Source organism: Thunnus albacares, chromosome 14 (assembly GCF_914725855.1).
Source record: "Thunnus albacares chromosome 14, fThuAlb1.1, whole genome shotgun sequence".
NCBI lineage: Eukaryota > Metazoa > Chordata > Actinopteri > Scombriformes > Scombridae > Thunnus > Thunnus albacares.
In genome coordinates this window covers 5583571-5598262 of record NC_058119.1, presented here as the reverse complement: position 1 = coordinate 5598262, position 14692 = coordinate 5583571, and the positions used below count along the sequence as shown (strand labels likewise).

Sequence of the window (14692 nt, the reverse complement as noted above, 5' to 3'; positions counted from 1 at the left end):
TTTCCCTATAAAGGGGAAACCCATTGGCGGTGTGATGTATGGGGAGTTTCCATCTTCTGTGTCCACCTTTACTCCTTTATCACCAACCTCTTCTCCAAAGGGATACAGGTTGCTCTCTATTGGAGAAGCACAGACAATTAATCAATGTCAAAACTCAAGACAGCTTCATTATTGCAGCATTATATTGTCACCAACCAAACTAATTGATTCATTTGCTACCAACATGTGAAGTGAATGTTTAAACACTGTATCAGATAGGGCACTTACACTCACTCACCATTTTTTTTTTCAAAATTAAAACTACTGTTCGAATGTGGGGCAAAAAAAATACATTTGGTGTGTAATTATGTGTTCAAATTCAAAAACCAACGGCGTGTCACTCTGATGCATGCTTTGCTATGCTATTGCTATCCTCTTTGCTAACACAATACTGAGAAAACTAGCAAGCTGTGCTCAATAATCATGACACTAATTCACCTAAGCAGTAATGTGACAAAGCACTTTGGATTGAACACTAAAATGGAAATGGAAAAATGTGGATAAAGGTAAGAATGCTGGCTGACTTTGTACAATGCAACTGTCTTACAGTGACATTAGCTTGTCAGTGAAGCAGCAGAGGCGACATCAATTTTACAACATAGTTTAGGAATAGGCCATGTGGATTGCGTTGAAATTATTTGTTAGTTGTTCAAACTTGATTTTAGATAAATGGGACTGGCTAAGTGCTGCTTTTTTGAACAGTTTTGGTGAGTTTTTGTGTTTTTTACCCACAGACTTTATAACTTAAAACCAAGGGGGGTTACAAGGTTTCTCGCAATACAAGAATGGCAGAAAGTTTTGACAATGAAACAAAGGTATTAAGCACTAGGACTAATAAATCTAAACTAAGCGTATACAATGACACACACACCCTCTAATTTAGCAGACACAAAAATCAGTGTATGTGATTATTATGGCAACTGATTAGTAAAGGCATAACCAACCCGTCTGAGCTATCGCTCCCGTCTGAGTAATCCCTTTGCACACTGTGCTGTTTTTTGGACAGGAACAGGTGTAAGACCCTGGCAGGTTGGTACAGGATGTTTGCCCTGGACATGCTATGTGTGACAAGCACTCATCCAAGTCCACACATCCTCCTTTTCCATGACCATTGTTTTTGGTGGCATTCCAGCCACGACTACAGGAGCATTTAAAACCTCCTACATGGTTGGAGCAGGTGGCAGCAGAGTGACACTGTCCATTAGTCTGTTGGCACTCATCAAAATCTACACACAGTGGCCCAATACTCATGAAGCCAGGCATACACACACATACAAATGACCCCGGGGAGTTGTAGCAGTGAGCAAGAGGGTGGCATGGTTTGGTCAGGGCGACACACTCGTCCACATCTTTGCACCAAGAGCCATTTCCAGCAAAGCCCAGAGGGCAGTGGCATGAAAAGGAGCCAGGGGTGTTCCAGCATCGTGCCAAGGGGTGACATGGTGAATTCTCACATTCATTGGTGTCAACACATGCCTGTTTCTCCTCGTGATACCCCAGTGGACAAGAGCAGTTGTACGCTCCAGGCAGGTTGGTGCACACCTGGTCAAAGCGGCAGGTGGTGTTGTCTTTGCATTCGTCGATATCCTCACAGCCCAAACTAATGGGTTTGTACCCAGGAGAGCACAGACAGAAGAAAGACCCCGCTGTGTTGTTACATAACGAGTGCTCAGGGCATGGGGTACCATCTGGGTCATGACACTCATCCACATCCTGACACTCTGTGCCATTGAGAACAAACCCCTCATTACAGGGGCAGTGGTAAGACCCAGGGATGTTGATGCATGTAGAATGGGGCTGACACACTGAAGAGTTGAGGGAGTCAGAGCATTCATCCACATCAACACACTTTGTTCCATTACTCCAGAATCCTTTGATGCATTCGCAGTAATAAGAGCCGATAGCATTCACACATGTCCCATTGGTGCAAAGATCCCCAAGCTCAGTGTCACTGCATTCATCGATGTCCACACACAAGTCATCCATGCTGGAGAATCCAGTGTCACAAAGACACAGGTAGCTACCATTGGTGTTGATGCATGTGCTGTGCTCAGGGCAGGTAGAGTTGTCAAGGCACTCATTGATTTCCTCACAGCCAGTATTGTTGCCTTGGTAACCTTCCCAGCATTCACAAAAGAAAGATCCCACTGTGTTTAGGCATTTGGATGAATTTGGGCACTGGATGAGGCTGAAGGAGCACTCATCTACATCCAAACACAGGGAGCCCTTGCCTGAGAAGCCTGGATCGCAGGTACATTTGTAGCTCCCCTCTACATTAGTACAGGTGCTGTTGTCAGGGCAGGTGAAGTTCTCCGTCATACATTCATCCATGTCCTGACAATGTGTCCCATTGTCTAGAAAACCTTCCCAGCACTCACAAATGTAGGAGCCATTAGTGTTGAAGCAGTAGGAGAAGGCAGGGCAGGTTTGAACTTGTGATTGGTCACATTCATCCACATCCCAACATTCAGTGCCACTGCCTTGATAACCATCTTTGCACTTGCAGTAGAAGGAACCCTGATATGGGCGGCACTCAGCAAGAGGGTGGCAGACGCCTCTAGCATTCAGGCAGGTGTCTTCACTCACACATGTGCCCTTGTCATACACCTGGTCCAGGATACACGAACAGGTGTAGGAACCAGGCGTATTGTTGCATGTCATGTTCAAGCTACAGGCTGTGGCCAGCTGACATTCATCCACATCCTTGCAAACAAAGCCGTCACCCTGGTATCCATCCTGGCACAGGCAGATGTAGGATCCTTTTGTGTTGCGGCACAAAGCCTGGGCACTGCAGTTGTGTGGCAGGGTGGAGTTCTGCTCGCACTCGTTTACATCCTGGCAGTCAAAGCCATTGCCCTCCGTGCCAGGTGGGCAGGTACAGTTGAAAGATCCAGGCATGTTAGTGCAGCTGGCAATGGGATGACATCCTCCATTTTGGACTTGGCACTCATCAAAGTCTATAATTCATCCAAAATGGGACAATATCAGGGAAACAGCCCCAAATGGTGCTAAAAGAAAACTCACAAGAGAGTCCACTTATGGGGGCAAAAGAACCATGGTGCTACTGATGGATACAATGAGGAGTTGATACGTACCAGAGCAGTTCTTCCCATCACCTGTGAAGCCGCTGAGACAGAAGCAGGAATGGCTGCCGATTGTGTTGACACACTGGGCAAACTCACTGCACTCATGTAGTCCTGTCTCACACTCATTCACATCTAGAAAGAGGAACAGGGAGAAAATTAGATTTAACAGCATGCATCATATGAATATTATTAGAATCAATGCCATTTGTGTATTGTAAACGTTTCACAGATTTACTTTTAGAAGTAAACTAAATAAAAAAGCCTTTGTTTGCTGACTTAAGACAAACAGGGTAATATGTAAGAATTTTTGGGAGAAAAAAGTAGCCCAATTTTTCTGGCACTGTTATATCAAAGTGAAATGTGTGCTAACTCACCTGACTACTGACTTAGAGTCAGGAGTGGGTGGTGTGTGACTCCCTATCCCGGAATGATTATAATCTCTTTCTTTGCTGACTTACTGTAATTATAGCAGTGTTTCACACCGTTTTACTGAAAGCCCATTCAAAGAGTAGATTCCTTTCACTTTCAATTTGAATGAATACATTTTTTTTTTTAACTGAATAAGTGTGACACAATATAATGTCCCACAAATGTTGGCAACAACAAATATCAGAGGATGTTCAGTTATAGTCCAGTTATTTTTAAAACAGAAAAAAAATACAAAAACATGTTCATTCAGTTGTCATGACCCCATACTATGCTATGATACAATTATAATCATTCCTTGTATCATGAATTCTGTAACTTTAAATAATTTACACTAAATGTAACAAGTATTAGAGATATGTTCCTGATAACAACAGTGAGTAAGTTGTAGTTTTTTGTGCACTGATTGGATGAGGGAAAACACTAAGGGATGATACTTGACTTTAGCTCTTTATCTTAATTAATGAAGAGAAAAAAGTTCATAATATTTTATACATTCAATGCAGAACTACTTTTCAGTACTTTATAGATTTATTTGAAGAGTTTTACCTTCACACTTTGTGCCATTGAGTGTGTAATGATCATGGCTTATTTATGCACTCAGTTTCATTATCAGGACAAATGTTTTCCCTCTGGCACTCATCCACATCAGAGCAAGTCAACCCATCACCCACGAAACCCAGGTCACACACACTGGTATCCATCAGAATGTTATTTTCTTTGTTTAATTCCTCAAAATGAGAGTGAGCACAATGTGGGACATCTGACATTTGGATCCAACTATTTGGCTTCCAGAAAATTGAGATAGGCTCTGCAAGCTGTCATCGGGATGACACAGTTATTACGTTTTCAGTTTTGGTGGACCATTTCATTAAAGAGGTGGTAATAATAATTTAAATGAAGAGCATATGCCATTTCATAGAATAGTTCCTTTCTGATAAACAAAATGCTACATAACCAGTGTGATACACCAGGTACATAATATTTAAAGGCTTTGCACACCAATGTTACACCCACACAGGTGATTTCACTTGTTTCTGATTAGATTCTCAGTCTGAGCAGCAGTTATATAAGCCAAAGTAAGTGAAAACATCTGAACGGGTGTGTAGGGCCTTAAATGCTTTGGTATGGAGATCTTAAATTGATTTTTTTGAATACTGGCACAAAGTATGGACTTTCAACAGCATCATTCCAACATAAAGATTATTAAAAGAATGTATCCAACATCTTTAGAGTTAACTGATCAATACCAGAGAGCTCTGCTTTAAAATCTGTTCCACATAGGTTTTTACAGGCAATAGCTCAAGGAAGTAGTTAAGCTAATTCATGAGAATTATGAGAAAAATGACAATAATCCCTGTTTGTTGTGATTGGGTTACCATCTAAATGTCAGTGTTCCCTCTTGGCCATGTATGGCTATTGTCTGTGTCTCAGAAGAAGGCTAAAGATGGATGATTTACACTAAATGTGACAAGTATTAGAGATATGTTCCTGAAAACAACAGTAATTAAGTTGTAGTTTTTTGTACATTGTATTGGATGAGGGAAAACACTAAGGGATGATACTTGAATTTAGCTCTTTATCTTAATTAGTGAAGAGAAAAAAGTTCATAATATTTTATACATTCAGTGCAGTTCAGAACTGCATTTCAGTTCAGTGCAGAACTACTTTTTCAGTACTTGATAGATTTATTAGAAGAGTTTTACCGGCACACTTTGTTCCATTGAGTTTGTAGCCTTGTTTGCAGACACAGGAAAATGATCCTGGCTTATTCACGCACTCAGTTTCATTATCAGGACAAATGTTTTCCCTCTGGCACTCATCCACATCAGAGCAAGTCAGCCCATCACCCACGAAACCCAGGTCACACACACACTGGTATCCAGCAGACGAATAGTGGCACAAGCCATGAATGTGGCAGGCAGGGTCACACAGTGGACTGGGTGGTGCACAGGTGTCATTGAAGGCCACTGTACCATTCAAACAGGAGCAGACATGCGCACCAGGGGAGTTGATACACTTTGAGAAGGCCGGGCAAATGGTATCAGAGAGGACACACTCGTCCACATCTTGACATGCAAAGCCATCACCTATGAAACCCTGCTGACAGGAGCAGAGGAAGTCCCCTATAAGGTTGGTGCATAGCGCCCGTGGGTGGCATGCACCCGATGCAGAGCACTCATCTATATCCTCGCACTGAGTGCCATTTGCTGCAAAACCTCGCTTACAGGTGCAAGTGTGCGACCCAATTGTGTTGAGGCATGTGGCGTTTACGTGGCAAGGGTTATCTTTACATTCGTCCATATCAACACAGTCCATGTTGGTGGCAGGGCGGTAGTAACCGACATGGCAGGGGCATTCATATGACCCGTCGATGTTCTTGCATTTTTCATTCACCCCACATGGATTGGTCAGTTCCTTGCACTCATTTATATCCTGGCAAAAAGTTTGGTTAACCAAGACAAAGCCCGAAAGGCACAGGCAAGAGAAGGAACCTTCGTTGTTGACACATGTAGCCTTGTTTCTGCAACCTCCATTATCCACCAGACACTCGTCCACATCCTTGCACTGGATCACTCCATCTCCAGAATAACCCACCTGACAGGTGCAGTTGTAGGTACCAGGAAGGTTAGTGCAACGGGCATCGGAGTGGCATTGCTTAGCCAGTGAGCATTCATCCACATCTTCACAGGTGAAGCCGTCTCCCCTGTAACCTGCTGCACACTGACATGAGAAAGAGCCAGGTGAATTTGTGCAGGAGGCATAGGGGCTACAGAGGCCTGCTGCGCACTCATCCAGGTCATGGCACTTGGAATTATTGAAGATGAAGCCACTGCCACAGTCGCAGTAATATGACCCACCAGTGTTGACACAGGTAGTGGTACGAGGGCAGATGTCAGGTGTTGCACACTCATCGATATCCTCGCACAGTCGTCCATCTCCTACAAACCCCCCGAGACAGGAGCACTCATAACTCCCCAGCCTGTTGATACAAGCAGCATTGGGGTCGCATTGACTGTCTTCCTCGCATTCATTTATGTCTGCACATGTCAGTCCATTTCCTACAAATCCCTTGTTGCAGGTACACTGGTATGACCCCATTGTGTTTACGCAGTCTGCGTATAGACTGCAGATATTGCTTGCACATTCGTCGATATCCACACAGCTCTGCCCGTTGCTTTCAAAGCCACTGCTGCACGTGCAGCGATAAGTGCCAGGCAGATTTTTACAGCCTTTGTAGCCAAGTGAGGAAGAACACACATGTGGAGTCTCTGAACATTCGTCTATATCCAGACACAGGTAGTTTCCATTTCCCTTATAGCCGGCATTACAGGTACACACATAGGATCCAGGGTTGTTGGTGCAGGTGGCATTCCAGTGGCAAATCCTTTGGTTAGCGCATTCGTTAATATCAGTGCATTGGAAGCCATTGCCTGTAAAACCGACTTTACACTGGCACTGTCGCCCACCCTCAGAGTTAGTACAGACAGCGCTGGAGTGGCAACCCCCGTTTTCTTTTTGACACTCATTGATATCCTTGCAGTCAGTGCCATCTCCAATGTATCCATTGAGACAGACACAGCTGTAGCTGCCCAGGGTGTTGTTGCAGCGAGCCTTTGGGTGACAGCTGTGTAGGCCACTAAGACATTCATTGATGTCGTTGCACAGAAGACCATCACCCTGATAGCCCATACGGCACACACAGGTGAAATTGTTTTTGACCTTCAGACACTCGGCCTGGGGGTGGCATTTGCTGCCTGCTGCCTCACAGTCCTTCGGGTCAGCAACTGAAAAGAGCAAGGGGGAGAATCTGAATCTAATTATGTGTCAACTCAAATTTTTGTGAATATATAAAGGAGCATATTTCATTTGGTGTCTATTCTTGCTGTGTTGGGTAAAAACAGCAATGACAGTTTCATTGAAGGTATTGTTCTTGATGAGATGACTCACCTGCACAGCAGTATTCCAGCACTGCCAATAGACTGATCAGCCACAGGAGTGGAAACCTGTAAGGACAAAGAAAAGAAAATCAGGAGAATCTAACTGCCATCATCCTTTAAAGTAGTACACCTACCTCTATGCTTTTTTCAGAAGCATAGTGAGCATTCTGTATACTTCGTATTTTTTAATCTTTGTCATTTAGTACAAGAAACATATGGTTGTACAAGACAGAAGATGTATTAAATCTTGGCAAAGGTGAGGAGACATGAGTTTCAGTCAATTTCTGTGGTTGCTGTTGCATGTAACTCTAAACATCATGCAATGGCTTCATTTCTGACAATTATAGAGTTGTATATCACATGACACCTGAAAAGTCATCCAGCTCTGTTCTTGAAATAGGAAGTAAAGTCTTGATTTGACCTAATTGCAGAGTATGTGTTACCTTTCTTACTGTACTTTGTGTGTCCACAGCCTACTTTCCACTCACTGAACAATGGACAGGTGTCTATTGTTACGGTTGGTGTAACACACATAAACCTATTGTCTTATCCTGACTCACCACCCAAAGAGGTCATTTACTGTCATTCTGCTCTCACTTATCCAACATCACAGTCGAGTCCTACCAGATAAAATGTGCTGATGTAGGTACTATTTATTAATAACTTTAGTCCATTCAGCACCACATTTATCTAATTTTCAAGAGACAATAAAGTTTTGTATTTAAGGATTTTGTTATTAAAAACAGCAATAAAATGTTATTCTGTTTGTTTAATTCATCAAAATGAGAGTGAGGACAATGTGGGACATCTGACATTTGGAGCCAATCATTTGGCTTCCGAAAAATTTAGATATGCTTTACAACCTGTCATCAGGATGACGCTATCATAACGTTTTCAGTTTTTGGTGGACCATTTCATTACAGAGGTGGTAATAAAGTTAAATGAAGAGCATATGCCATTTCATACTAGTTCCTTTCTGATGAACAAAATTCTACAGAACCAGTGTGATACACCAGGTTCATAATATTTAAAGGCTTTGCACTTCAATGGTACACACACACAGGTGATTTCTCTTGTTTCTGATTAGGGCTCTCAGTCTGAGCAGCAGTTATATAAGCCAAAGTAAGTGAAAACACCTGTATGGGTGTGCAGTCCCTAAATGCTTTGATATGGAGATGTTAAATTATTTTTTTTAATACTGGCATAAAGTTTCAACTATCAGCACCATCATTCCAACATAATGATTATTAAAGAATCCAACGTCTATAGAGTTAACTGATTAGCACCAGAGGGCTCTGCTTTAAAATCTGTTCTACAAAGGTTTTTTCAGTCACTCCAGTATTTTTTACAGGCAATAGCTCAAGGAAGTAGTTAAGCTGATTTATGAGAATTATGAGAAAAATGACAATAATCCCTATTTGTTATGATTGGGTTACCATCTAAATGTCAGCATTCCCTCTTGGCCATGTAGGGCTATTGTCTGTGTCTCAGGAGAAGGCTGTGGATGGACAGTGAGAGTACTGAAGCAGACTCCCATTACATAAATGCAGAACTGTAAATCACATGGAGCCTGCCTGATGGACTGCACCCAGGACAGGATGGGTATGACAGCTGCAATAATAGCTATAATCTCACCCTGTGCCACAATTACCCTTAAGAAAAACATTTGAAATGTGAGGAAATAGTTACTGTTTGTGACATCAATGTGCATCACTCTGGAAAGTCAATCTTTTTGAAAGCACTAAAGATTTCATTATTTTATATTTCTGTCATTTTCTGTTCTACTCTTTTACACTTTTCCCTAAACTGAACTAAACTACTTATTCTCTACCTGAGAATATACAGTAGGGTCCAAAAGTCTTTCCCCAAAAGGGAAAGTGATCTGAGACTTTTGGACCCTACTGTAGTTATATTGTATGTACAGTTAAGTCTTATTTAAAGAAATACTGTAATATGCATATTCACTTTTTTTGCTGAGTTAGATGAGAAGAATGATACCACTTTATTTGAGTGGTATCAATCTTATCATATAACGCTTGACAAGAAAGCAAATAAGTGTATTTCCAAAACTGTTAAATATTCATTTAACATCCAAGGACAATCCAGCACCTTACTGTACAACATCTAACATTATCTACTGACTTGCACTACTAATGTACAGTATATCACTGGACACTATCTATGTATGGTGTATATTCAGTACATATTAGAGTTAAAGATTATGGTCCTGTACTTTTAGGATGTATTCTCTGCTTTTATAATTATTTAGCTTTTCATTGTACTTTATTTCTGTCCTACTTTTTGTTTTTTATGATCTATGGGACTTGGTTGCTGTTATCCTTTTGGATTAATAAATTACTTTATTTATGTATGTATCTAAATCCTGCAGCCATTACAGCCAGGCCTGTCTTTTGGAAATGGCATGTCATTGCAAAAGTGAATATTAAATAATAAATGTATCAGTATATAAATGCAATGAAATGAATTAGCAAATACCTTAAACAATTGTTCAATACATAAATAAAAAGATGAATAAATAAATGGATAGCAGCAAAGGAAAAAAAAAAGTCTCATTCATTCTTATGTTTTGTTTTGTTTACCCGCTAATATTAAGACAGATGAGGATTAAAAGCTGCATAATAAGTTAAAGAAAATCATAACATGGTAAACATTAAATAACAAAATCACATAAGTAAGACTGTGGTATATGCAGTTTAGGTGAAACACACAGTAGTGTTGTTCTATACTGACAGATGTATGTCATAAACTGATCCATAATTTCATCCAAATGATACTTTTGTGCTTTGATAATATGAAAATTAACCATGAACCAAATATGTATTGATACAATTATTGAGAAATAGACGGCAGGATTAATAATAACTTTTCATAAAAACAATCACACATGTATCCTGGTAATATGAGCCATACCAGTCTTAGGCCACCACTAAAAGACCATCCAATAACATAAAAAAGAAAGTTTTAAAAAGTAAAGGACATCTTACAGGAGCAGAGATTTTCACTCACCACATATTTCCCCGTCTCCTGGTGGTCTCTGAGTCTTCCGTGGGGGAGAAGGTGCGGAGCCCCCTCCTCTAGATCTCTCTCTGCCGTTTCCCCTTCTCTCTCTGCGTCTTTCCCCGCAGAGTCGAACCTCAGTCCTCAACCAGCCTTTTCCGCTTCCTTCTCCTCCACCTCTGTCTTGATTCCTCCACCCCTGGGAGTCAGGACAATGGCCCACCTCACCATACCATGCACTGCCCTGACATCTTAAACCTCTGGGAAGGGGAACACCCATAATCCCCTGCTTGTGTGTCAGCTCTCGCACAATAAGAGCACCAGTCCCCTAAGGCCTTCATTTGTCCTCTTCACTGTAGTCAAGAAGACAGGACACCAACATGACTTTCATTCACCTGATCATTCGTGGAGCCTTTAAGTGATATTTTACAATTTGATTCTGCTAAATTTAGTTTGAGATATCGCTTTGTATGAAGAGTGCGTGTTAAAAACATATTAAAATCCCCAGTGATACCAGTATAACAACTTATGAGTTTAATCAAACCATTTAGATCCCATACCCTTGTTTTCATTAACCAAGTGCGATAGACATTCTGTATCGTCCTATGTGATGAATCCGAATCATATGGCATCAATACAAGACATATTTTAAATTGTCAATCCATTTCTGCATTTATTCGAAAGGTAAATTCTACTATATAATTTTAGATGTCATTAGATCCTGGCGTGTTCTCAAGCAGTCACATGGTATACCTGCCAGTCAGCACTGTATAGACTATATAGCACACACAGAGTCCTTGGCAGCAGCTACTGGAGCAATAAGGCAGCCACAGAATAGATGCTGAGCTGGTTTATGAGCTCCGTCCACCGTTAGGAAAATGGGACTGTTTTTATGGCCTGTTGTAAAGATTGAAGTATCTGGTCGCCTGGGCCTGTACAATAGTTTACCCTTGTTACACACTTGACATTTAAGTCACAAAGGTGATGATCTGGGTTACATGTGTGATGTTATCAGTGCCTGGCTATAACAGGCACAGTTTCAATTCTGTTCAGTTCAGGGAGGTGTTAAACGTCAAAGCAGCTGAAGAACACTCTGTGTGTTACACCCCTCAAGCAACGCTTCCGTCTGCCACGAGAAAAAAAGCAGTTGTCATAAAGAGAGCACATGTCCACTTCATCCCCATGTCAAAAGTAGAGGTAGTATTGACAATGACCATAGTGCATAGGGAACAGAAAATTTAAGAAAATGAGAAAGCTAATAAATGACAGTTTTATCCACTGTGGTTGTAAGCATGGATTTGGCAGTTGGAATCAACATTATAAGTCAAGTAGAAAATGAGAGATATTTAAATTCTATTTTTTGCACTTCATAAATTCAAGGTTGCAACCAAGAAATACATCTTTGATCATCTGTACCTTCCTCTGATTAGCACAACTGAATTTCCTGATTACCTGAAAATGTCATTTTTAGCCTCCTAAATCATGACAGCCAAAATGGCTACCATATTGACAACTTGGAAAATGACAGCCTCAGTTTTCTGATTGGTTGTTCTATTTAGTTCCCAAAGTTGCAAAGGTTTATCTCCATCTCCACATAACCTCAACATATGCCAAAATAGCTTTTCCTTTTTTGTGTGTGTGTGTTTTTTTTAAGTATGTAGAGTGTAGGACGATCAGCTTTTGGAATAGGTTTATGTTAATGACTTTGCTGCAAACCTCTCTCAAAGCAGACATTTTGACTTGTCATGTCAGGTGAAGCACAGGTGTCACTAGTAACATTAACAATGGCTCTGTTGTATTTAGCTTACATTTAACTCAAAGCAGAGGAGCAGCGCTTGTAGATAATTACTCAAGCATGAGTTTAACATTGGCTCACTAAAATAGCACCAAAATATCAGACTTTAGCTGTGTCCCTATTCCACACTAGAGACTAATTCTACACTGGTTTTTGGATATGTAGCATGTTCACACTGGAAAAACTACAAAATCTTAAGAAATACTTATGCTTAAAGAATACTTAAAGAAATAATTATGCTTACCAATATACTTAATTTTTGTGTGTGCTGCTGACGGTAAATGTTCCACAATGCAATGCATATATGAAATGGAAGAGCCACTCAGCTGGAAAAAACCAAAAGTAATTAAAAGTAATTGTGGCCAGTGGTGAGACAGCTTGAGAACATTGTGGAAAACAGCAACAGCTTTCACTTTTTATTTTTTAAAGTCACACGATACATTCCTCGAAGAAACAACAACAACAGCCTTTTTTGGAAAAAAAAATCTTTTTCCATAATTTTATATCAGCAGCATCTTTCCAAAGTTGCAGTTTGATTGATTGACATCATTTAGCTCACGTCTTATTATTTTCTGTTAGTACAAATTAATAATGTATGTTAATTTCTTTTATTCTTGCTGCCAAAACAGGTTCCCCGTGAAGTTTTCTTGTAAACAAACAAAAGTTTCATTTACATTCAATGTTATTCACCAAAACTCATTGTGTGTGTCCTTAAGGCCTGACAATCATGTTGTATACATTTCCTTCATCATAAAACATTTGCAAAGCTGATTTCTCTTAAACCTGCATTGTTTACATCCTTGATTACTTGCTAGCAGTCTTTTTCCTCCCTGCCTTTGCTATCACATTGGTGCTTATCTTGGCACATTACCGCCACCTGTAGATCAGTGAATAGCGTGCATTGGCATCGACCCAAAAAATACAAAAAACAAAAACTGCTCCATAGTGCTACTAGAAGTCAAAAACTTCACAGGGTATCTTTAATGTTATTAGTATCACATGTGTTTGATGAGTAATATTTGCCAAAAGAAAGGTCAATAGGTAAATAAGTATGTCGTGAGCTGTTCTTTTTCTGTATTCATGCATTGTTGGCAGAATGGGAAGAACAGAAAGGCTCCTGTCACCCGACTTGGGAGTGTTCAACAAGTGAAACCAGATACAGACAAAGAATGTATAGCTTGTTTTAAATGAGCTGAAACAGTTGTATTAGTGTTAATACTGTATTTTATGGTGAGAATACATTTTGACATGTCACAGTAGGAAAAGCACAGGTGTAAATGTTAAAGCTAATGATGACTAAATTCCATTTAGCTGCTTCATTTTCAGGGTCCTGGTATTGTGCATGCTGACTGACTGTCACAGCTTACTGGGACCCTTGAAAAAAGACAAAGCTTTATTTCATGTTATAACACTTGTGCTTTTCCTAATGTGAAGAGTCAACATTTCTGCTGTGAAAAAGGTCTATTTCTATTTTCTCTGATAGGACGTTGACCTGTTTCTCTGACTCAGCTGCTTTTATTTAGCCAGCTGAAAACCCCATTGCTGCCTCCTATCTGTTACACAAGATCATAATTATGGATATCTGTGGAAGCAGAGACAAGAGGCACTGTGAGGGGAAGTCTGTATTCACAGGAAAAGACATGTTGTGACAGATCACAACATAAACATCCTTAGAATGTATTTGGGTACACATCTATGACATTGGCCTAAACATTTTTATGAAGGAGACACATGACGTAGAGAGAAAAAAAAGAGCTCCATCCATCCCTGGAACACATGTGGTATCTAAGAACTCAAATGGAAGTATTCCAAACTCTCTTTTGCAACCAGTAAAAAGATTCAGTGATACATCTTGTTTGGTAAAGCATCCTGTTATGTCTGTGTTATCACATTTATTCTTAAATCTAATGCATGTATGAACATTGAACCATATTATAGTAAGCATTACAAAAAGGCAGTGATGTTTCTACCTTTCAAATCTGATTTCAATTAAACAATAAACAATAGATGAAGCAAATGAGCAAATCTCATATCTGTCTGTTAAATATGAGGCTACATCGAGGAGACAGTGTAGCTTAGCTTAGCATAAAGACTGGAAACATGTGGAAACAACTACTCTGGCTCACTCCAAAGGTTAAACAAATCCACCGACCAGCACTTCCAAAGCTCACTAATTAACATGTTGTAGCTTGTTTGTCAAATCTGCACAAAGTGTAAAAACATCAAGTTGTGCTCTTACGGGGGCGTAGTGAGTTACTGAAGTCTCCTCTGGTTGTCTGGCAACCTCACGGTGAAGACAAGGCTCCATGAATAGGTGCTATGTCCATTTAGTCCTTTAAAACTGTTTACTCTTTGTTGGTGTCTTCAGTGGCAAACACAAAGCTGCT

The 14692-nt window shown here is 40.4% G+C and overlaps 1 protein-coding gene across 1 annotated transcript; it reads right to left on the bottom strand.

Annotated features, from left to right (window-relative positions):
- Window positions 1-1068: 1068 nt before the first annotated feature.
- On the bottom strand, window positions 1069-2937 carry LOC122997339 (latent-transforming growth factor beta-binding protein 2-like; the record flags this gene model as incomplete). Its single annotated transcript, XM_044373422.1, has 1 exon — window positions 1069-2937. A coding segment is annotated over exon 1 (1869 nt), but the record flags the coding sequence as incomplete, so codon positions are not given.
- Between the last annotated feature and the right edge of the window lie 11755 nt (window positions 2938-14692).